The sequence below is a fragment of the Staurois parvus genome, unplaced genomic scaffold (genome assembly GCF_062004578.1).
Source record: "Staurois parvus isolate SC_StPar_1 unplaced genomic scaffold, SC_StPar_1.0 ptg000593l, whole genome shotgun sequence".
Lineage (NCBI taxonomy): Eukaryota > Metazoa > Chordata > Amphibia > Anura > Ranidae > Staurois > Staurois parvus.
This window is the reverse complement of record NW_028318389.1, coordinates 333,701-359,983: the sequence shown is the minus strand read 5'-3', so window position 1 is coordinate 359,983 and position 26,283 is coordinate 333,701. Positions and strand designations below refer to the sequence as shown.

The following is a 26,283-nucleotide window of genomic DNA, read 5'->3' as shown; positions in this document are numbered from 1 at the left end:
TGGTGTGTTCCTTGGCCTTCATGATGCTGTTTGTTCACTAATGTTCTCTAACAAACCTCTGAGGGCTTCACAGAACAGCTGGATTTATACTGAGATCACATGACACACAGGGGGACTCTATGTACTAATTAGGTGACTTCTGAAGGCAATTGGTTCCACTAGATTTTTGTTAGGGGGATCAGATTAAAGGGGGCCGAATACAAATGCTGCCACCCTTTTCACAGATTCGTCACAAATGTTGGAAACCATTTCTCATTTTCTTTCCACTTCACAGAGTGAATGACTCAGAGGAGGGACAGAGTTCCCTTCAGCTCTCCTCCCAGAGATGGGATTGTCGGAATTAGTCAGTTGCACACAGGCTGCCAGTGAGCATGCCGGCCTCATTGTTACAAATCTCAGCCTGCCTTCCAAGCTGTCCTTGAAGCACCCTCTGTGGAGTCTTTGTATGTAGAGCAGATATTTGATGAAAATACCAAAAATAGATACATCAGACATCAGTTTATACAATTGCAAACTGTTACAAATGTAATTATTTAGTCTTCTTTAAAGTATCTTTTACAGGTCGAACGTTCCAGTAATGGGATGTTCATTTTTCACTGGAGGCACACTGTGGGCAGGGAAGGTCTACAAAGGCGCCTCTGACTCCCGGATCTCACTTTTCCGAGAACCGTTTGCTGATTGGTTGCTGTGGCTCTCAGTGCTTTGTATACGTGGCATGATACCTAAAGAAGAGTTCCCATGAGACTGACACCCCCACAACCGCCGCCCACCCTTCTTTTCTTATCATACGATAACTAGTGATGGACCGACCTTCCCCTGTTCGGTTCGCAGTCAAACATCCGAACATACCAAACGTTCGACCGCGAACTTCGAACACAAACAATTTACTGAGTGGTATCTTCCTGCATCTGAGTATGTGGTGAGATCCCGCTCAGCGACTACAATCCGGCGGGAGTTCTATGATGAAGTCACGCGGTATATCAGCAGTGAGACATCCATTCATGCTCCTGGTGTCAGTGGGATTCCTGGTGTCAGTGGGATTCCTGGTGTCAGTGGGGTTCCTGGAGTAAGTGGGATTCCTGGTGTCAGTGGGGTTCCTGGAGTAAGTGGGATTCCTGGAGTCAGTGGGATTCCTGGAGTCACTGGGGTTCCTGGTGTCAGTGGGGTTCCTGGAGTCAGTGGGATTCCTGGAGTCAGTGGGGTTCCTGGTGTCAGTGGGGTTCCTGGAGTCAGTGGGGTTCCTGGAGTCAGTGGGGTTCCTGGTGTCAGTGGGGTTCCTGGAGTCAGTGGGGTTCCTGGTGTCAGTGGCTTCCTGGTGTCAGTGGGGTTCCTGGAGTCAGTGGGGTTCCTGGAGTCAGTGGGGTTCCTGGAGTCAGTGGGGTTCCTGGTGTCAGTGGGGTTCCTCGTGTCAGTGGGATTCCTGGAGTCACTGGGGTTCCTGGTGTCAGTGGGGTTCCTGGAGTCAGTGGGATTCCTGGAGTCAGTGGGGTTCCTGGTGTCAGTGGCTTCCTGGTGTCAGTGGGGTTCCTGGAGTCAGTGGGGTTCCTGGAGTCAGTGGGGTTCCTGGTGTCAGTGGGGTTCCTGGAGTCAGTGGGGTTCCTGGAGTCAGTGGGGTTCCTGGTGTCAGTGGGGTTCCTGGTGTCAGTGGGGTTCCTGGAGTCAGTGGGGTTCCTGGTGTCAGTGGGGTTCCTGGAGTCAGTGGGGTTCCTGGTGTCAGTGGGGTTCCTGGTGTCAGTGGGGTTCCTGGAGTCAGTGGGGTTCCTGGTGTCAGTGGGGTTCCTCACCGAAAGCTGAATGGAAAAAGAATTGTCGGCATTGCCCAATAATTATATCACTTTTTTAAAAATGGTGTGGAGTCCCCTCCCCATCCATACCAAGCCCTTTGGGTCTGGTATGGATTTTGAGGGGAACCCCCACACCAAAATTTTTTTAAATCCATATCAGACCCTTATCCGATCATGCAGCCCGGCAGGTCAGGAAAGGGGGGGTGATCAGCGAGTGTCCCCCTTCCTGAATCATACCAGGCTACATGCTCTCAACATGTGGGGGGTGCTTTGGGGCGGGGGGGGCTCCCCCCCAAAGCACCTTGTCCCCATGTTGATGTGGACAAGGGCATCTTCCCACCAACCATGGCCGGTGGTTGTGGGGGTCTGCGGGTGGGGGACTTATCGGAATCTGGGGCCCCCAGATCCCACCCCCCCTATGTGAACGAGTATGGGGGTACATGGTACCGCTACTTATTCACAAAAAAAAAGTGTAGTGTAAAAATGACAGGAGACCGTCTCTGACAAGTCCTTTATTAAAAACAAAGATTCAAAAAATGTCCCCCGAAGTAGATACAATGTCAATCACGATGGCCGCTGCCGCCGCCGCCAGGCCGAAAGAAGGAAAAAAAAACCTCCTGCTCCGCTCTCATTGTGTCAGGGATCCTGTCGCCGTGCAGCCGTGCGACAGATCCCCTCGAGCCGCGGCGGTGCGAGTGCGCAGGCGCGGGAGCGTGTTGCCGCGCATGCGCAGTAAGCGTACACGTCACGCCAGGCGGGCTATTTAAAGCTGCGGAATAGTAAAATCAATGCCTTCTGGTCTACAACGTTCCTCCACATATTCCTGATCCTGTGACCTATATTCTGATTTGCCTGACTAAGAAAGAACTCCGCCTGCACCGACCTCGGCCATCCTTGACCATCCGCTTGCCTGCTCCCTTGCACCTTATCTGTCCGCTTGATACTGACCCGGCTTGTCTGACTCCGCTACACTCACCTACCTGCACCTGGCTTGTATCCTGTCGGCTTCCATACTTACCTGCCGCTGCACCCACGGTCCGGCACCTGGCCTGCATCCTGGTCACCGCCATACCTGCCTGCTGCTGCACCTACGTTCCTGCACCCGCACCTGGCCTCCATCCAGATCTCCTGGGTCCTCAGCTACCTGTCGCCAGCTCCAGATCCACCCGGCACTCGTGCCACTCCTCTGTTCCCACTATTAGGGGCTGCGAGTGGGAGCTGTAAGAGGACGCCCTCTCTCCACGTCAGGCTCCCCAACCAGGTACGTGACACATTGCCGGCTCTCGCCGTCTGACAGCTGCACCACACTGACAGTTCTTAAATACTGTGATGACATCACAAGGGGGCGGGTTCACCCTGCCCCATTGTGACATCATCATGCACTGTGATTGGCCAAAGCATTGCATGTTTCAACTGTCAATGGGGTTCCCCTCTGGCAGCTGAATGGAGAAAAAATTGCTGGCATTGCGTGGGGTCCCCCCTCCCATCCTTACCAAGTCCTTCAGGTCTGGTATGGATTTTGAGGGGAACCCCCATGCCAAAGTTTGTTTTAAAATGGCGTGGAGTTCCCCCCAAAATCCATACCACCATGGACAGTGGTTGTGGGGTACATGAGTATGGGGTACATGAGTATGAGGTACATGAGTATGGGGTACATGAGTATGGGGTACATGAGAATGGGGTACATGAGTATGGGGTACATGAGTATGAGGTACATGAGAATGGGGTACATGAGTATGGGGTACATGAGTATGGGGTACATGAGTATGAGGTACATGAGTATGGGGTACATGAGTATGGGGTACATGAGTATGAGGTACATGAGTATGGGGTACATGAGTATGAGGTACATGAGTATGAGGTACATGAGTATGAGGTACATGAGTATGAGGTACATGAGTATGGGGTACATGAGTATGAGGTACATGAGTATGGGGTACATGAGTATGAGGTACATGAGTATGAGGTACATGAGTATGGGGTACATGAGAATGGGGTACATGAGTATGGGGTACATGAGAATGGGGTACATGAGTATGGGGTACATGAGTATGGGGTACATGAGTATGGGGTACATGAGAATGGGGTACATGAGTATGGGGTACATGAGTATGAGGTACATGAGTATGAGGTACATGAGTATGGGGTACATGAGTATGGGGTACATGAGTATGAGGTACATGAGTATGGGGTACATGAGTATGAGGTACATGAGTATGGGGTACATGAGTATGGGGTACATGAATATGGGGTACATGAGTATGGGGTACATGAGAATGGGGTACATGAGTATGAGGTACATGAGTATGAGGTACATGAGAATGGGGTACATGAATATGGGGTACATGAGAATGAGGTACATGAGAATAGGGTACCCATTCAAAAAAAAAAAAGTGTAAAAAAAAGACAGTGGACAGTCTCTGACAAGTCCTTTATTAAAAACAAAAATGAAAAAAATGTCCCCTGAAGTAGATCCAACGCCAATCACGATGCCCGCCGCCACCGCCGACCCGAAAAAAGAAAAAAAAAAAAACGCTCCGCTCTCGGTGCCGGCACCCGCCGTCTGTGAGCTGCACCAGGATGACAGTTCTAAATACTGTGATGATGTCACAAGGGAGCGGGGGTAACCCCACCCCCTTGTGACATCATCGAGCACTGTGATTGGTGAAAGCATTGCTCCTGACCTGTGGTCAGGTGCATTGCTTTGGCCCATCACAGTGCACTGTCAGGGCGCAGAGCACTGTGGGGCGTGAACACACGAACGTACAAACGGCCAACGTTTGAGTCGAACATGAAGCCCGCCTCTAACGATGATCGGTGGTAAAGGCATAGGCCACCTTTTGCAGAAATGCTCCTGACTACGCTGACTTCTGGTTTCCGGACCCTGGCTTGTCTGATTACCCGCTTTGGCATCCAATCCCTGGCTTCTGTTTTGACTGCGTTCCGGGACTGTGTTATTGTTACTATTTCATTAAAGGTGTGATTTTTGACTGCACTCTGTCTCCGCCTGGTTCAGGGTTCCGTATTTTGGTTGGAAGCCGAATTGACGAGAGGTCTTCCTTTGCAGCTCTGGTCTGAGCACCCCTGAATGTGGTGATAGCAGATGATTGGCACGGTCAGGGATGTAGTCAAGGTGAGCCAGGACCATACACGGTAAGACAGCAGCATGGTCAGGAAGCAGGCCGGTGTTGGTACCAGGGGAGCAGGCCGGGGTCAGTACCAGGTGAGCAGGCCGCGGTCGGTACCAGGGAAGAAAGCCGGGGTCGGTACCAGGGAAGAAAGCCGGGGTCGGTACCAGGGAAGCAGGCCGGGGTCGGTACCAGGGAAGCAGGCCGGGGTCGGTACCAGGGAAGCAGGCCGGGGTCGGCACCAGGGAAGCAGGCAGAGCATAGTCCAGCAGCAAGCCGAGGTCAGCACCAGAACATCAGGCAGAGACTAGAAGAAGGCACACCGAGGTCAGAATCCAGAATCCACAGAGCAAGGTCAGGAACAAGCCGGGTCAGCAGAGACAGCAGCGATTAGCACACAGCAGAGTCTCCTTTAAATAGCCAGCTGGGTGCCAATGTGGGAGGACATGCGTGCCGACGTGCGCTGGTGCACACAAATGCGCCTACGTGTTAGTGCATGCTGGATATTAGCCCAAGCTCGTCTGTGTGCACAAGCAGTGTCACTAGTGATGTCAGTATCAGTTAGTCAGCAACTGACCCTCCCAGTGTTAGTTAGTGCCGGATTGCCTACCACACTATCACAGTCACACAGCCATTACTAGTACAGTGTCTGTAAGGATCAGTATCTTGAGCACAATCAGAACTATACTAGTGTCCCCAATAGTATAGTGTCCCCAATAGTATAGTGTCCTCAGTGGTATAGTGTCCCCAATAGTATAGTGTCCTCAGTGGTATAGTGTCCTCAACGGTATAGTGTCCCCAATAGTATAGTGTCCTCAGTGGTATAGTGTCCCCAATAGTATAGTGTCCTCAGTGGTATAGGGTCCCCAATGGTATAGGTCTCCAATGGTATAGTGTCCCCAATGGTATAGTGTCCCCAATGGTATAGTGTCCCCAATGGTATAGTGTCCCCAATGGTATAGTGTCCTCAATGGTATAGTGTCCTCAGTGGTATAGTGTCCTCAATAGTATAGTGTCCCCAATAGTATAGTGTCCCCAATAGTATAGTGTCTTCAATGGTATAGTGTCCCCAATAGTATAGTGTCCCCAATGGTATAGTGTCCCCAATAGTATAGTGTCCCCAATAGTATAGTGTCCCCAATAGTATAGTGTCCCCAATGGTATAGTGTCCCCAATAGTATAGTGTCCCCAATAGTATAGTGTCCTCAATGGTATAGTGTCCCCAATAGTATAGTGTCCCCAATAGTATAGTGTCCTCAATGGTATAGTGTCCCCAATGGTATAGTGTCTTCAATGGTATAGTGTCCCCAATAGTATAGTGTCCCCAATAGTATAGTATCCTCAGTGGTATAGTGTCCCCAATGGTATAGTGTCCCCAATGGTATAGTGTCCTCAGTGCTATAGTGTCCCCAATGGTATAGTGTCCCCAATAGTATAGTGTCCCCAATAGTATAGTGTCCCCAATGGTATAGTGTCCCAAATAGTATAGTATCCTCAGTGGTATAGTGTCCCCAATAGTATAGTGTCCCCAATGGTATAGTGTCCCCAATGGTATAGTGTCCCCAATAGTATAGTGTCCCCAATGGTATAGTGTCCTCAGTGGTATAGTGTCCCCAATAGTATAGTGTCCCCAATGGTATAGTGTCCCCAATGGTATAGTGTCCTCAGTGGTATAGTGTCCCCAATAGTATAGTGTCCCCAATGGTATAGTGTCCCCAATGGTATAGTGTCCTCAGTGCTATAGTGTCCCCAATGGTATAGTGTCCCCAATAGTATAGTGTCCCCAATAGTATAGTGTCCTCAGTGCTATAGTGTCCCCAATGGTATAGTGTCCTCAGTGCTATAGTGTCTCCAATGGTATAGTGTCCTCAGTGCTATAGTGTCCCCAATGGTATAGTGTCCTCAGTGGTATAGTGTCCCCAATAGTATAGTGTCCCCAATGGTATAGTGTCCCCAATGGTATAGTGTCCCCAATAGTATAGTGTCCCCAATGGTATAGTGTCCCCAATAGTATAGTGTCCCCAATGGTATAGTGTCCCCAGTGGTATAGTGTCCTCAGTGGTATAGTGTCCTCAGTGCTATAGTGTCCTCAGTGGTATAGTGTCCCCAATAGTATAGTGTCCCCAATGGTATAGTGTCCCCAATGGTATAGTGTCCCCAATAGTATAGTGTCCCCAATAGTATAGTGTCCCCAATGGTATAGTGTCCCCAATGGTATAGTGTCCTCAGTGGTATAGTGTCCTCAGTGCTATAGTGTCCTCAGTGGTATAGTGTCCTCAGTGCTATAGTGTCCCCAATAGTATAGTGTCCTCAGTGGTATAGTGTCCCCAATGGTATAGTGTCCCCAATGGTATAGTGTCCCCAATGGTATAGTGTCCCCAATAGTATAGTGTCCTCAGTGGTATAGTGTCCCCAATGGTATAGTGTCCCCAATGGTATAGTGTCCCCAATAGTATAGTGTCCTCAGTGGTATAGTGTCCCCAATGGTATAGTGTCCCCAATGGTATAGTGTCCCCAATAGTATAGTGTCCTCAGTGGTATAGTGTCCCCAATGGTATAGTGTCCTCAGTGGTATAGTGTCCCCAATGGTATAGTGTCCTCAGTGGTATAGTGTCCTCAGTGGTATAGTGTCCTCAGTGGTATAGTGCCCCCAAAAAACGTGTTAGCTGGATCAGTCCTTATCACCGCCAACACTTGCAACATGTAGCAGAACACATTTTCCCTGAATGTATGAAGAAATTTGATTTTATTGGATATGTTTTATAACAGAAAGTAGAAAATATTGTGTAATACTCTGATGTGCGGCTCTGCAGATGATTGCATTCCATTGTGTATGAGGGTCTCTGTACATCTACCTTTCTGTCAGCACCCTCTCCTTTCACAGCACTAAATATAAAGAGCTCCTTACTTCAGATTGATTGTGTACATCCCCTTAAACCAGATTGATACTATAGATCCCCTACTTCAGATTGATACTATAGATCCTGTTACTTCAGATTGATACTATAGATCCTGTTACTTCAGATTGATAGTATAGATCCCATTAACTCAGATTGATACTTTAGATCCCTTACCGCAGATTGATTGTATAGATTCCCTTACTTCAGATAGATAGTATAGATCCCATTACTTCAAATGGATTGTACAGCTACCCTTGCTGCAGATTGATACTATAGATCCCCTTACTGCAGACTGATAGTATAGATCCTCTTACTTCTGATTGATAGTATAGATCCTCTTACTTCAGATTGATACTATAGATTCCCTTACTTCAGATTGATACTATAGATCCCCTTACTTCAGATTGATACTATAGATCCCCTTACTTCAGATTGATACTATAGATCCCCTTACTTCAGATTGATACTATAGATCCCCTTACTCCAGATCGATACTGTAGATCCCTTTACTCCAGATCAATACTATAGATCCCCTTACTTCAGATTGATAGTATAGATCCCCTTACTTCTGATCAATACTATAGATCCCCTTACTTCAGATTGATAGTATAGATCCCCTTACTTCTGATTGATACTATAGATCCCCTTACTTCTGATTGATACTATAGATCCCCTTACTTCTGATCGATACTATAGATCCCCTTACTCCAGATTGATACTACAGATCCCCTTACTTCAGATCGATACTATAGATCCCCTTACTTCAGACTGATACTATAGATCCCCTTACTTCAGATTGATAGTATAGATCCCCTTACTTCAGATTGATACTATAGATCCCGGCGTCTCTGTCCGTGACGTTCCTCAGGATCAGCGTGAAGACGTCCTCATTCTGCAGAACATCGCAGTCCACCAGCCTGCGGCCGTCCTTCATCCACTGCACCTCAGGGAAGGGGTCTCCGGCGATGGCGCAGGTAATCAGCGCGTTCTGACCCAGAGATAAGGTCAGGGGTTTGGGTTTGCTGATAAACCACGGCTGCGTCCCCTCCTGCGGTTCTAGAAGAGCGGCGCAAAGGGGAACGTTTCAGTGTTATGTGTAAAACAATCTGGCGTGTTCCACTCTTATGTCATGTATGAAGGAGAACTCCCCATGGCAGAAAAAAATTACTGAAATCCTTTTATTTGGCCTAAAACCCCCCAGATTGAGGATTCGGACACATCATCTTTGTTCCAATAAATTGTCAGATTTCATAAAAACACATTTTGGTTACATAGAAGCTTAAACTGATACTAACGTCTCCATTTTTTAAATAACAAAGAAGTCGTTCTTCTCACATGGAAGAAAAATATATTGTAAATATATTATAAAAATATTCTTCCCAAATATATATATACAGTGGGGCAAAAAAGTATTTAGTCCCCACCAATTGTACAAGTTCTCCCACTTACAAAGATGAGAGAGGCCTGTAATTGGCATCATAGGGAGACCTCAACTATGAGAGACAAAATGAGAAAACAAATCCAGACAATCTCATTGGCTGATCTGGAAAGAATTTATTTGCAAATTATGGTGGAAAATAAGTATTTGGTCACCTACAAACAAGCAAGATTTCTGGCTCTCACAGACCTGGACCTTCTTCTTTAAGAGGCTCCTCTGTTCTGCACTCATTACCTGTATCAATGGCACCTGTTTGAACTTGTTATCAGTATAAAAGAAATCTGTCCACAACCTCAAACAGTCACACTCCAAACTCCACTATGGTGAAGACCAAAGAGCTGTCGAAGGACACCAGAAACAAAATTGTAGACCTGCACCAGGCTGGGAAGACTGAATCTGCAATAGGCAAGCAGCTTGGTGTGAACAAATCAACTGTGGGAGCAATAATTAGAAAATGGAAGACATACAAGACCACTGATAATCTCCCTCCATCTGGGGCTCCACACAAGATCTCACCCCGTGGGGTCACAATGATCACAAGAAAGGTGAGCAAAAATCCCAGGACCACACGGGGGGACCTAGTGAATGACCTGCAGAGAGCTGGAACCAACGTAACAAAGGCTACCATCAGTAACACACTACGCCGCCAGGGACTCAGATCCTGCAGTGCCAGACGTGTCCCCCTGCTTAAGCCAGTATATGTCCGGGACCGTCTGAAGTTTGCTAGAGAGCATTTGGATGATCCAGAAGAGGATTGGGAGAATGTCATATGGTCAGATGAAACCAAAATAGAACTGTTTGGTAGAAACACAACTCGTCATGTTTGGAGGAGAGAGAATGCTGAGTTGCATCCAAAGAACACCATACCTACTGTGAAGCATGGGGGTGGCAACATCATGCTTTGGGGCTGTTTCTCCGCAAAGGGACCAGGACGACTGATCCATGTACAGGACAGAATGAATGGGGCCATGTATCGTGAGATTTTGAGTGCAAACCTCCTTCCATCAGCAAGGGCATTGAAGATGAAACGTGGCTGGGTCTTCCAACATGACAATGATCCCAAACATACCGCCCGGGCAACGAAGGAGTGGCTTCGTAAGAAGCATTTCAAGGTCCTGGAGTGGCCTAGCCAGTCTCCAGATCTCAACCCCATAGAAAACCTTTGGAGGGAGTTGAAAGTCCGTGTTGCCCAGCGACAGCCCCAAAACATCACTGCTCTAGAGGAGATCTGCATGGAGGAAGAGATCTGCATGGAGGATGGGCCAACATACCAGCAACAGTGTGTGCCAACCTTGTGAGGACTTCCAGGAAACGTCTGACCTCTGTCATTGCCAACAAAGGATATATAACAAAGTATTGACATGAACTTTTCATATTCACCAAATACTTATTTTCCACCATAATTTGCAAATAAATTCTTTCCAGATCAGCCAATGAGATTGTCTGGATTTGTTTTCTCATTTTGTCTCTCATAGTTGAGGTCTCCCTATGATGCCAATTACAGGCCTCTCTCATCTTTGTAAGTGGGAGAACTTGTACAATTGGTGGCGACTAAATACTTTTTTGCCCCACTGTATTTCAAAATATATAAAAAATAATAATATATATATAGAGAGAGTTTTTTTTATATATATATTATAATATATATGAAAAATATTTTTAAAAATACATTTAATCTACATTTTTGGATTGTATTTACAAATATATGTAAGAATATACAGTATGTGTATATATACTGTATGTTGAAATGCACACAAGTATATGAAATATATTTTTTCAGATATATACTTTTTAAATATATTCTTCAGATTTTTTTAACATATAAAATTAGCCATTTTAACATATATTCTTACATATATTTGTAAATGTATTCCAAAAATGTAGATTAAATGTATTTTTAAAAATATGTTTCATATATTTTGTAATATATATATAGAAAAAAAAAAATATATATATATATATATAAATATATATATTAATATATTTTGAAATATATTGAAAACGGCCAAAATTGTAGTATTTCAAATATATGTCAATATATTTGGGAAGAAGCTAGTGGGTGGAGGGGCAGATCTGCACATTCATGGAAGTCTGACCAATCCCAGGCAGGAGGTTCTGGTAGAGTGTCAGATTGCCCCTGGATATAAGGAGTCATCTCAGAAGGGGTCTGGAGTCGGGTAGAAGGTGAATTACTGAAGCTGCTGCTGTGTAGCCCGGGAGGGGGGTCTGCCTCTATAACTTCCCCCTAGTTCTGGAGGCCCATGGAAGCTTCCAGAAGCTAGTGGATGGAGGTATTGGCGGGGCTTCAATGTCCCAGTCTCCTAAGAATTGAGAGTTGTGTCAGATCCAGCCTGGGCTCACTGTAGCTGAATTAGATTTGGCTTTATGATGCCCCTCCCGCTTTCCCTATGACAGCCCACACACACACACAGAACGTCCCCCGCGGGGCATGACGGGAAGTCGCTAACCTTGCACAGTGAGCACCGCCTCCGTCTTGGTCTGTCCCTGGTGATTCCAGGCCTGGCAGGTATACATCCCCGTGTCCTCTGGGAACACTTCTTGGATGTAGAGGCTGTAGGTGTTCCCGCTCTGCTCAAAATGGAAGTCTTCCGTCTCCTGGATCTCCATCCCGTTATGAAGCCAGATAACCTCTGCCGGCGGGTTGGCTGGAAAATAACACAAGGCCAATTACCGCCAATAACTCGCCAATTACCACCAATTACCACCAATAACTCGCCAATTACCACCAACAACTGCCAATAACTCGCCAATTACCGCCAATAACTGCCAATAACTCACCAATTATCGTCAATAACCCGCCAGTCACCGCCAATTACCACCAATAACTGCCAATTACCACCAACAACTGCCAATAACTCGCCAATTACCGCCAATAACTGCCAATAACTCACCAATTACCGCCAATAACTGCCAATAACTCACCAATTACCGTCAATAACCCGCCAATTACCGCCAATAACTGCCAATTACCACCAACAACTGCCAATAACTCGCCAATTACCGCCAATAACTGCCAATAACTCACCAATTACCATCAATAACCCGCCAATTACCACCAACAACTGCCAATAACTCGCCAATTACCGCCAATAACTGCCAATAACTCACCAATTACCGTCAATAACCCACCAATTACAGCCAATTAACGCCAATAACTGCCAATTACCGCCAATAACTGCCAATAACTCACCAATTACCGCCAATAACTGCCAATAACTCACCAATTACCACCAATAACTCACCAATTACTGCCAATAGCTCACCAATTACCGCTAATAACTCGCCAATTACCGCCAATAACTGCCAATAACTCACCAATTACCGCCAATAACTCGCCAATAACCACCAATAACTCGCCAATAACTGCCAATTACCACCAATAACTCACCAATTGCCCCCAATAACCGCCAATAACTGCTATTTACCGCCAATAACTCACCAATTACCGCCAATAACTGCCAATTACCACCAATTACCACCAATAACTCGCCAATAACTGCCAATTACCACCAATAACTCACCAATTGCCACCAATAACCGCCAATAACTGCTATTTACCGCCAATAACTGCCAATTACCACCAATTACCTCCAATAACTGCCAATAACTCACCAATTACCACCAATAACTCGCCCAGCCGGCCAGAGGCACATTTGTTGGGTTTCCGCGGAACAAATTATTCTTCTATAAGCAGCCACAACAACCGTCTCTGAGTGACACCGCGATCAGGGGGGGACTGACCATTTGGAAACTCGGGCACTGCCCGGGGGCCCGGGGTCAGTAGGGGGCCCCATGAGATGCCCCTGGTACCTTTTTTCATAGGCTTTTTTGAGTTTGGGCAAGGACACAGGGGCCCCATGATCCCCTATTGCCCGGGGGCCCCATGAGTTGTCATTCCGCCCCTGACTGCGATGTATTAAAAGTGCACCAATAGGAAGATTCCTCTTTGTCTGCAGTAACCAACCAGAATCCTCGATCCAAATCCAAACCTGGACCACAGCAAGGACAGCAGGAAGCTGATTGGCAGACATGTGCAAAATGAAAAAACGTGTTTCCTTTCAATTCGTTATTTGACTCATTTCCTTTCGTTCCATTCGTTAAATTTGTTTAAGTCGTTTTTTTGGAATTCGTTTCTTTTTTTTTTTTAATTCGACCAAATTCAAGTTTCGAACGGATTCGAAAACAATTCCAATAAATTCTACAATAATTCTAACGTTACAATCCATAGATGTTTCTGATGGTATACGGGCGATACGAAGAGTTAAGTGACCATATTGGAAATGTCAGCAACATTTTCACGGTGCCTGCGGTGATCGCCACACCTCACCACAGTGCAGCTCATGAGTTTTTGTAAAGTATTTTAGTCTTTTCTGATCTATTCTATTCTTTTCTATAATTTCATATTCTATTCTAATGTATTCATTCTATTCACAATTCGAATTTCAGAAGGCCGCTATATTCTATTCTATTCTATTCTATTGCTTTTCTATACTATTCTATTCTTTGATCCTTTATTCTAATCTTTCCTATTCTATTCTTTAATTTTCTATTGTAATCCATTCCATTCTAATTGATTCTGTTCCTTTACTTTCTGTTCTATTTTGCTCCGTTTTACTCTATTATTTTCTATGCTATTCTTTGATTTCCTATTCTCATCTTTTCTGTTATATTCTAATTCATTCTATTCTTTGATTTTCTATTCCAATCTTTTCTGTTATATTCTAATCTTTTCTATTCTTTGATTTTCTATTCTAATCTTTTGTATTCTTTCCTATTCTATTCTTTGATTTTCTATTCCAATCTTTTGTATTCTTTTCTATTCTATTCTTTGATCTTCTATTCCAATCTTTTCTGTTCTATTCTAATTGATTCAATTCTTTGATTTTCTATTCTAATCTTTTGTATTCTTTCCTATTCTATTCTTTGATTTTCTATTCCAATCTTTTCTATTCTTTTCTATTCTATTCTTTGATCTTCTATTCCAATCTTTTCTGTTCTATTCTAATTGATTCAATTCTTTGATTTTCTATTCTAACCTTTTGTATTCTTTTCTATTCTATTCTTTTTCTGTTCTATTCTAATTGATTATATTCTTTGATTTTCTTTGCTCCGATGGCGCCATCAATGATTTAGAAAATCAGCCAACCGAGTCATAAAGTTTCCCCCATATAACAGGCGAAACTTCTATTCCTTCCAAGTCACGGCTCATGCGCATATTCTTTTTGGAAAAACGATCGTAAGATTTGACCATCATTGGGTCGAAAATTGGTAATTTTTCACGAATTTTCCAACAAGCCCGATCACCGAAAAGGGGAGGAACCACGAAAATCGGCCGGTGCCATTGACCCCACTAACAGAGCAAAAATCAGCCGATTATTCTTAGGTCTGATTTTCGGAGGAAAAATCGGTCGATTTTCGACCCATGTATGGCCGGCCTAAGTAACTAGCAGTGGCCTTGTGACCTTCCACACTGAAGACTGTATCCAAAACCACTGCGGGGAAGCGGGTGCTCTGGGCATGCTCAGCGCCTGGACAGTTCACCAACATTCCTGAATTCAGGGACAGTTGTCACCCTCAGTAAATGAATGATGCAATTCTTGCCCCAAGGGGGTCTGTAGTGCTTCACGTGTCCATCGGGGGGCAGCACTTACCTGACACCTCCACGCTCATCACCACCTGACTGCCGTCCATCACCTGCAGCTCGCTGAGACCTTTCACGAACATTGGAGCAAAAGCGGCGTTCGGGGCGACATCGCTGGCCCCGTCCGACTTTGCGGATGATTTCTTCTCTGGAGATACAAGGCAGAAAACAAGTCATAAGACAGAGGCAGGTTCCTCCACCACCATACAGAAATAATGTTCCTCCTGCACAGCGAACCAGCCGAGCGCCGAAAAAAAGGTGGATAAACGGGAATAATACACTCAAGGGATCTGATTTATCTGTCAGTTCTGTCTGGGCGGTCTTGAGGTTTGTACAGCCCTTCCAGAGACCTCACATTTCACTGCTCCAGATAAGTGACACGGCCTGGTCATGTCACCGCCCCTAGACTGTGATTGGACAGGGAAGGAGCAGCAATATACAGATGTGCTCATCCCTCTGCTCTCTCCTCCTATTGTGAATGCTGCACACCTGATTGGTCTTTAGAGCTGCCCCGCCCCCTCCTGGACCAATGAGTTCATCTCTCTGCTTTCTCCTTCTTCCAGCATATGTGAATACTACACACCTGATTGGTTCTTAGAGCTGCCCCGCCCCCTCCCAGACCAATGAGCTCATCTCTCTGCTCTCTCCTCCTTCTAGCATATGTGAATACTGCACACCTGATTGGTTCTTAGAGCTGCCCCACCCCCTCCCAGACCAATCAGCTCATCTCTCTGCTCTCTCTTCCTGTTGGCACGTGTGAATGCTGCACAGCTGATTGGTCTTTAGAGCTGCCCCGCCCCCTCCCAGACCAATCAGCTCATCTCTCTGCTCTCTCCTCTTAGTAGCGTATGTGAATACTGCACACCTGATTAGTTCTTCGAGCTGCCCCACCCCCTTCCCAGACCAAAGAGCTCATCTCTCTGCTCTCTCCTCCTGTTGGCACGTGTGAATGCTGCACAACTGATTGGTCCTTAGAGCTGCCCCGCCCCTCCCAGACCAATGAGCTCATCTCTCTGCTCTCTCCTCCTACTGGCACATTTGAATGCTGCACACCTGATTGGCCTTTAGTGCTGTCCTGCAACAAAGTCTGGTCATGGCACCGCCCCTAGACTGTAATTGGACAGGGAAGGAGCAGCATCAGACTGATGAGCTCATCTCTCTGCTCTCTCCTCCTGTTGGCACGCATGAATGCTGCACACCTGATTGGTCCTTAGAGCTGCCCTGCCCCCTCCCAGACTGATGAGCTCATCTCTCTGCTCTCTCCTCCTGTTGGCACGCATGAATGCTACACATCTGATTGGTCCTTAGAGCTGCCCCGCCCCCTCCCAGACCAATGAGCTCATCTTTCTCCGCCTTCTGACACCTGTATATGCTGCATATCTGATTGGCCCTTAGTACTGCCCCACCCCCTCCCAGGCTGAGGAGCTCATCTTGGGAATGCTGCAGTTAATTGACTTTTAGTGCTGCCCTGCCCCCTTTCAGAATAACGAGCTCATCTCTCTGCTCTCTCCTCCTGTCAGCACGTGTGTAAGCTGCACATCTGATTGGCCCTTAGTACTGCCCCTCCCCCTCCCAAACTCATTAACTTGTCTCCTTGCCCTCCACCTTCCGACACATGTGAATTCTGCACATCTGATTGGCCCTTAGTGCTGCCCCGCCCCCCTCTCAGACTGAAGATTGCTGTATATATGGGGTTATAATAATCTGTATTATTACTTAGAACCCCCAAACATTATATATATATCAGAGAATGAAATGGCGATCGCTGCAATTTTTGAATGTCTTGTGGTATTTGCGCAGCGGTTTTTCAAACGCAATTGTTTTTGGGGGAAAAGAAGCACTTCAATGAATTAAATAGAAAAGAAAAAAAAATATATATATATCCCAATTTTTTTTGTAAAATATGAAAGAGAATGTTACATAAATAAATACCTAACATGTCACGCTTTAAAATTGCGCACGCTCGTGGAATGGCGACAAACTACCGTACTTAAAAATCTCCATAGACGACGCTTTCCATTTTTTTTTACAGGTTACCTGTTTAGAGTTACAGAGGAGGTCTGGCGCTAGAATTATCGCTCTCGCTCTGACGATCGCGGCGATACCTCATGTGCGCGCTGCAAACACCGTTTACATATGCGCGCGCAACTTACGTATGCGTTCACTTCTGCGCTTGAGCACGAAGGGATGAGGAATTTAAAAAAAATGATTTGTATTTGTTTATTTATATTTTTACGCTTTCCCTTTTTTTATCACTTTACTTCTTATTACAAACATCCCTTGTGATATAAATGAGCATGACAGGTCCTCTTTAAGGAGAGATCTGGGGTCAAAAAAGACCCAAAATCTCTCCTTTACCCTTAAAAGCAAAAGATCCAAAAAAAAAGTTTTTGATCTTTTGCTTTAAAAAAAGAAAAAAAAGTTTATATTCACCCCGACGCCATGACGTCGTTACGGTCCTCCAACGCCATGAAGGTGATCAGAGACCACAGAGTCTCTCATCACCTCTGGGAGCAGCCGGCTGCACCGACCGGATCGTTTCTCGGGTGCGCCAGAGGGGGGTAGACATCTCCTACCGCCGCTACTGAAAGTGATCCAGAGGCTAATGAACCACTTGGACCGCTTTCATTAGAAATCCGGCCACCGGAAGAAAACAGAGATACCGGGGATATGGCTGATATCTCCACTAGCAAACCACAACGTATATTTACGTATTATGGTCGTCAAGCGGATATGGTGCGGAATTCATTGTTTTTAAATGGCTACACTAAATTGCTAAAAGTATCAGCCCCGTCCTCCATATCATGTGATTCAGGTGTTCCAATCCCCTCCATATCATGTGATTCAGGTGTTCCAATCCCCTCCCAATCATGTGATTCAGGTGTTTCAATCCCCTCCCAATCATGTGATTCAGGTGTTCCAATCCCCTCCCAATCAAGTGATTCAGGTGTTCCAATCCCCTCCCAATCATGTGATTCAGGTGTTCCAATCCCCTCCCAATCATGTGATTCAGGTGTTCCAATCCCCTCCATATCATGTGATTCTGGTGTTCCAATCCCCTCCCAATCATGTGATTCAGGTGTTCCAATCCCCTTCCAATCATGTGATTCAGGTGTTCCAATCCCCTCCATATCATGTGATTCAGGTGTTCCAATCCCCTCCCAATCATGTGATTCAGGTGTTCCAATCCCCTCCCAATCATGTGATTCAGGTGTTCCAATCCCCTCGATATTATGTGATTCAGGTGTTCCAATCCCCTCCATATCAGGTGATTCAGGTGTTCCAATCCCCTCCCAATCATGTGATTCAGGTGTTCCAATCCCCTCCATATCATGTGATTCAGGTGTTCCAATCCCCTCCATATCATGTGATTCAGGTATTCCAATCCCCTCCATGGACACAGGTGTATACAATCAAGCCCCTAGGCATGCAGACGGCTTCTACAAACATTGGTGAAAGAATGGGTCGCTCTCAGGAGCTCAGTGACTCCAAGCGTGGTCCCGTGATAGGTGGCCACCTGGGCAATAAGTCCATCCGTGACATTTCCTGGCTACTAAATATTCCACGCTCAACTGTTAGTGGGATTATAACAAAGTGGAAGCAACTGGGAACAACAGCCACTCAGCCACCAAGTGGTAGGCCACATCACATGACAGGGCGGGGTCAGCGCATGTTGAAGCGCACAGTGCGCAGAAGTCACCAACTGTCTGCAGAGTCAATAGCTAAAGACCTCCAAACTTGGTGTGGCCTTCAGATGAGCCCAACAACAGTGCGTAGAGAGCTTCATGGAATGGGTTTCCATGGCCGAGCAGCTGCATCCAAGCCTTCCATCACCAAGTGCAATGCAAAGCGGCGGATGCTGTGGTGTAAAGCACGCCGCCACTGGACTCTAGAGCATGGAGACGTGTTCTCTGGAGGGACCAATCACACTTCTCTGTCTGGCAATCCGATGGGCTTGTCTTGGTTTGGCGGTGGCCAGGAAAACGGTACTTACCTGACTGCATTGTGCCAAGTGTAAAGTTTGGTGGAGGGGGGATTATGGTGTGGGGTTGTCTTTCAGGGGTTGGGCTTGGCCCCCTAGTTCCAGTGAAGGGAACTCTTACGGCAACATTTTGGACAATTTGATGCTCCCAACTTTGTGGGAGGAGTTTGGGGATGGCCCCTTCCTGTTCCAACATGACTGCCCACCAGTGCACAAAGCAAGGTCCATAAAGACATGGAGGAGCCAGTTTGGGGTGGAGGAACTTGACTGTCCTGCACAGAGTCCTGACCTCAACCCCATAGAACACCTTTGGGATGAATTAGAGCGGAGACTGCGAGCCAGGCCCCCTCCCCCTCCCCCGACATCAGTGCCTGACCTGACAAATGTGCTTCTGGAAGAATGGTCCAACCTTCCCATAGACACCCTCCTAAACCTTGTGGACGGCCTTCCCAGAAGAGTTGAAGCTGTTATAGCTGCAAAGGGCGGGGCCAACTCAATATTGAACCCTGCGGAATAAGACTGGGGGGCTATTAAAGGTCATGTGTGTGGAAAGGGCGGGGCCAACTCAATATTGAACCCTACGGACTAAGACTGGGGGGCCATTAAAGGTCATGTGTGTGGAAAAGGCGGTGCCAACTCAATATTGAACCCTACGGACTAAGACTGGGGGGCCATTAAAGGTCTTGTGTGTGGAAAGGACGGGGCCAACTCAATATTGAACCCTACCGACTAAGACTGGGGGGCCATTAAAGGTCATGTGTGTGGAAAGGGCGGGGCCAACTCAATATTGAACCCTACAGACTAAGACTGGGGGGCCATTAAAGGTCATGTGTGTGGGAAGGCCGGCGGCCCAATACTTGGGGCAATATCATGTATCTGCAGTTCACGTTACTAACCTCCAATTGTTTTTCCTTTTTGTTCCTCAAAAGCAGAAAAAAAGGAAAGAACAGAAATAAAAGTATGTAAATCATTGTTATTTGTAATTTTACATTGCCTCAAATGGAGGGGGATGGGAGGGATGGGATGGGGGAAGGTGGAGGGTGCTGGGGGGGGGGTAGCTTCTCTGCAGCTTCTGGATAAGCCTCCTCTGGTCTACATGATGGCGTGTGACAGCCGCTCTGTCTATGGAAAAATGGGATCCATAGCTCCCTGACTAATGTATACAACACTAAAAATATTGGCAGACTTTCCCACACAATTCCACTCCTGAAATAGCCACAATTCCTCCCGGCAGGTCCCTTCCCGCAGCGAACCCTCCATGTCTCCCACGTACGGGACACGGCGGCCAATCACAGGGTGACTGAACCAGAAACTTCCAGAAACTGATGCCATATTAAGTATCCACAGATACTTAATATAACTTATGTTTCTTCTGGTAAAAACTCTTCATTTATCATCTACAATAATTATTATCGACCCCCCGAGACTGCGGCCAACAATAATGGACAACGTTGTTATAATGGGGGCCGTGCACTAAAAATACTAGGGGTGCACCGAAATGAAAATTCTGGTGCTGAAAACCGAAATGGGCATTTTTTAAAAAATGTAAAGAAAACAAAACCTCAGCGCCCAGGACTCTCTTATTACACACACAATTCCCCGTGAGATGCTGCTGTACACAGGTACAAAAACCAAAAAAACTTATATCAATAAAAACCAGCGCAAACCCACATAATCAATTGCATTAATCAACTTATTAAACAAACTTAAAGACCGTGACACAAAAACACTTTTGTGCTAGTAAAAAAATATATAAAATAAAAAATAAATTATATATAAATAAATATATAAATAAATATATAAATAAAAAACATTAAATTCATAAGTCCAGTGACAAAAAAATCCCAAAAAATTAATTGACAGTCCCGTGACAAAATAAATCAAATTGTAATTAAATAATAATTTTCATTGGATTCTTCCGTGCCTTTGATCCCTTCACCATCCACCAGTGCAAAAACCAACATTAACCGCACTCACCAGATAATAGTGAGTCACACGCCTTTCAGGAATATTAAGGGCTCCTGGACCCCCTCTACTTTTTGTGAGACCTCCAAATGCTGCTTCCTCTTGTGTCTGGGCCCTTGGAACGCACCTCGTCTTGATAACGCCCTGTGGGTGGGGCGAAACGCATTGACGCACTTCCGGTTGCCTGTTCCGTCGTCTGACGTCATTTCCGGTGAGTGGAACGCACGCCGAGCGGTGCGTTCCAAGGGGCCATCTTAGCATAGTGGATGAGTCTGCATCTGAGGTCTGCCATCCTGCTGTATACTAGGCTGTGGGGTCTCTTATGAAAAGTCGCTGTACTTGAAAAGTGGATCATTTTGAAAGAAAATCATTGTTGTTTCAAATAAAATGCGGGTTATATCCCGCAAAAGAATGTGAGTGGTCTGGAGAGATTATTTTGAGGAGAAACCACTACGGTATCACGCTATGGTCTTTTCTTCTTCCTGATTTTCCTTGGGGGATTCGGTGAGAGGAGTAAGCAGAAGAGGTACCCAGACACAAGAGGAAGCAGCATTTGGAGGTCTCACAAAAAGTAGAGGGGGTCCGGGAGCCCTTAATATTCCTGAAAGGCGTGTGACTCACTATTATCTGGTGAGTGCGGTTAATGTTGGTGTTTGCACTGGTGGATGGTGAAGGGATCAAAGGCACGGAAGAATCCAATGAAAATTATTATTTAATTACAATTTGATTTATTTTGTCACGGGACTGTCAATTAATTTTTTTGGGATTTTTTTGTCACTGGACTTATGAATTTAATGTTTTTTATTTATATATTTATTTATATATTTATTTATATATAATTTATTTTTTATTTTATATATTTTTTTACTAGCACAAAAGTGGTTTTGTGTCACGGTCTTTAAGTTTGTTTAATAAGTTGAGTAATGCAATTGATTATGTGGGTTTGCGCTGGTTTTTATTTTTTAAAAAATGAATGTATATTTTTTGGAAAAAAGATACACTTTGATTAAACAAAATAAACAAAAAAACCCGCAATATATACCCCAATTTTTTTTGTAAAATATGAAAGAGGATGTTACGGCGAGTAAATAGATACCAAAAATGTCACATATGGCGAGTAAATAGATACCAAAAATGTCACATATGGCGAGTAAATAGATACCAAACATGTCACATATGGCGAGTAAATAGATACCAAACATGTCACATATGGCGAGTAAATAGATACCAAACATGTCACACTTTAAAACTGCGGATGCTCCTGGAATGGGGTGAAACTACGGTTCTTAAAATATCTCCATGGGTGACGTTTTAAAAATGTCTACAGGTTACAGAGGAGGTCTAGTGTGAGAATTATTGTGCTCGCTCCAATGTTCGTGGTGATACCTCACATGTGTGGTTTGAAAACTGCTTACATATGTGGGTGTGGCCTACATATGCAGAGCTCATATCCCCTCTTATGTATTATACATGGAGATCATATCCCCCCCTTATATCCCCCCCTTATGTATTATACATGGAGATCATATCCCCCTTTTGTATTATACATGGAGATCATATCTCCCCTTATGTATGATACATGGAGATCATATCCCCCCCTTATGTATTATACATGGAGATCATATCCCCCCTTATGTATTATACATGGAGATCATATCCCCCCTTATGTATTATACATGGAGATCATATCCCCCCCTTATGTATTATACATGGAGATCATATCCCCCCTTATGTATTATACATGGAGATCATATCCCCCCTTATGTATTATACATGGAGATCATATCCCCCCCTTATGTATTATACATGGAGATCATATCCCCCTTATGTATTATACATGGAGATCACATCCCCCCTTATGTATTATACATGGAGATCATATCCCCCCTTATGTATTATACATGAAGATCATATCCCCCCTTATGTATTATACATGGTGATCATATCCCCCCCTTATGTATTATACATGGAGATCATATCCCCCCTTATGTATTATACATGGAGATCATATCCCCCTTATGTATTATACATGGAGATCATATCCCCCCTTATGTATTATACATGGAGATCATATCCCCCTTATATATTATACATGGAGATCATATCCCCCCTTATATATTATACATGGAGATCATATCCCCCCCTTATGTATTATACATGGAGATCACATCCCCCTTTTGTATTATACATGGAGATCATATCCCCCTTTTGTATTATACATGGAGATCATATCCCCCCTTATATATTATACATGGAGATCATATCCCCCCTTATGTATTATACATGGAGATCATATCCCCCCTTATGTATTATACATGGAGATCATATCCCCCCCTTATGTATTATACATGGAGATCATATCCCCCCTTATGTATTATACATGGTGATCATATCCCCCCTTATGTATTATACATGGAGATCATATCCCCCTTATGTATTATACATGGAGATCATATCCCTCCTTATGTATTATACATGGAGATCATATCCCCCTTATGTATTATACATGGAGATCATATCCCCCCCCTCCTTATGTATTATACTTGGAGATCATATCCCCCCCTTATGTATTATACATGGAGATCATACCCCCCCTTATGTATTATACATGGAGATCATAACCCCCCCTTATATATTATACGTGGAGATCATATCCCCCCCTTATGTATTATACATGGAGATCATATCCCCCTTATGTATTATACATGGAGATCATATCCCCCCTTATGTATTATACATGGAGATCATATCCCCCCCTTATGTATTATACATGGAGATCATACCCCCCCTTATGTATTATACATGGAGATCATAACCCCCCCTTATATATTATACGTGGAGATCATATCCTCCCTTATGTATTATTCATGGAGATCATATCCCCCCTTATGTATTATACATGGAGATCATACCCCCCCTTATGTATTATACATGGAGATCATATCCCCCCCTTATGTATTATACATGGAGATCATATCCCCCTTATATATTATACATGGAGATCATATCCCCCCCTTATGTATTTTACATGGAGATCATATCCCCCCTTATGTATTATACATGGAGATCATATCCCCCCTTATGTATTATACATGGAGATCATATCCCCCCTTATGTATTATACATGGAGATCATATCCCCCCCTTATATATTATACATGGAGATCATATCCCCCCTTATGTATTATACATGATGATCATATCCCCCCTTATGTATTATACATGGAGATCATATCCCCCTTATGTATTATACATGGAGATCATATCCCCCTTATGTATTATACATGGAGATCATATCCCCCCTTATGTATTATACATGGAGATCATATCCTCCTTATGTATTATACATGGAGATCATATCCCCCCCTTATGTATTATACATGGAGATCATATCCCCCCCTTATGTATTATACATGGAGATCATATCCCCCCCTTATGTATTATACATGGAGATCATATCCCCCCCTTATGTATTATACATGGAGATCATATCCCCCTTATGTATTATACATGGAGATCATATCCCCCCCTTATGTATTATACATGGAGATCATATCCCCCCCTTATGTATTATACATGGAGATCATATCCCCCCTTATGTATTATACATGGAGATCATATCCCCCCCTTATGTATTATACATGGAGATCATATCCCCCCTTATGTATTATACATGGAGATCATATCCCCCCTTATGTATTATACATGGAGATCATATCCCCCCTTATGTATTATACATGGAGATCATATCCCCCCTTATGTATTATACATGGAGATCATATCCCCCCTTATGTATTATACATGGAGATCATATCCCCCTTATGTATTATACATGGAGATCATATCCCCCCTTATGTATTATATATGAAGATCATATCCCCCCCTTATGTATTATATATGGAGATCATATCCCCCCTTATGTATTATATATGGAGATCATATCCCTCTAGTAAGTAGAGTAGGCGATAGTCTGATGGATTGGGGTAGGGATTTCCAGGGGATGGGTGACGCCCTGGAGAAGTCTTGGAGACGAGCCTGGGAGGAGGAAACAAGGGAACTAGAGAGTTGGAGGTCTTGCGAGGAGCGGAGAGTACGGTTTGGGTGATATTTAGAGACAAGATCGGTGATGTAAATTGGGGCAGAGTTGTGGACGGCTTTATATGTCATTATCAGAGTTTTGAACTTATCCGTTGGGCAACTGGAAGCCAGTGGAGGGATTGGCAGAGAGGGGTGGAGGACACTGAGTGGAGGCCAGAGGAGGGATTGGCAGAGAGGGGTGGAGAACACTGAATGGAGGCCAGTGGAGGGATTGGCAGAGAGGGGTGGAGGCCAGTGGAGGGATTGGCAGAGAGGGGTGGAGGACACTGAATGAAGGCCAGTGGAGGGATTGGAAGAGAGGGGTGGAGGCCAGTGGAGGGATTGGCAGAGAGGGGTGGAGGACACTGAATGAAGGCCAGTGGAGGGATTGGAAGAGATGGGTGGAGGCCAGTGGAGGGACTGGCAGAGAGGGGTGGAGGACACTGAATGAAGGCCAGTGGAGGGATTGGAAGAGAGGGGTGGAGGCCAGTGGAGGGACTGGCATAGAGGGGTGAAGGACACTGAGTGGAGGCCAGTGGAGGGATTGGTAGAGAGGGGTGGCAGATACAGAACGGTTAGTAAGGTGGATGAGTCTGTCAGCAGCATTCATGATAGACTGAAGAGGGGATAGCCTGCGATGAGGTCGGGCAATGAGGAGGGAGTTACAGTAGTCAAGGCGAGATATAACAAGGGAGGGAATAAGTTGCTTAGTGGTTTCCGAGGTTAGGAACGGTCGTATCTTGGAGATGTTGCTGAGGTGAAGTCTACATGATTGTGTCAGCGATTGGATCTGGGGCTGGAAGGACAGATTGGGGTCTAGGATGACACCTAGTACCCTGATGTGAGGGGTGGGACTGATGGTAGTATTATTGATATTTATGGTGAAGTCAGTGGAGGGCGCGGGCTGGGGGGAATACTAGAAGCTCAGTTTTGGAGAGGTTGAGTTTGAGGAAGTGGAGTGACATCCAGGCCGATATGTCACTTAGTAGGCTAGCGATGTGGGTGGAGACTGAAGGGGTGGACAGATAGATTTGTGTGTCATCAGCATAGAGATGGTAGTTGAAGCCATGGGAGTTTATCAAGTGACCAAGGAAGGAGGTGTAGATGGGGAAGAGAAGGGGTCCAAGAACAGAACCTTGGGGGACCCCTACAGAAAGAGGGAGTGAGGAGGAGGAGGCAGCGTTATAGGTAACACTGAAGGAGAGCTGCGATAGGTAGGAGGAGAACCAGGAGAGAGAAGAGTCTCTGAGGCCAAGAGAGTGTCATTTTTTGAGGAGGAGGGGATGGTCAATAGTATCAAAAGCCGCGGAGAGGTCAAGTAATAAGAGTACGGAGTAGTGACTATTGG

The 26,283-nt window shown here is 45.2% G+C and overlaps 1 protein-coding gene across 1 annotated transcript in view; it reads right to left on the bottom strand.

The window, feature by feature from the left end:
• The window catches only part of LOC149449946 (myosin light chain kinase, smooth muscle-like), a gene marked incomplete at its 3' end in the record, with an annotated part of 381,689 nt that overhangs the window by 89,361 nt on the left and 266,045 nt on the right, over window positions 1-26,283 (bottom strand). The window contains exons 12-14 of the mRNA XM_089692548.1: window positions 14,923-15,060; window positions 11,719-11,916; window positions 8,631-8,868 (exon numbers count right to left, since the gene is read on the bottom strand). Coding sequence (XP_089548674.1) covers window positions 8,631-8,868; window positions 11,719-11,916; window positions 14,923-15,060 — 574 coding nt within the window. The remainder of the gene's footprint in view (window positions 1-8,630; window positions 8,869-11,718; window positions 11,917-14,922; window positions 15,061-26,283) is intronic.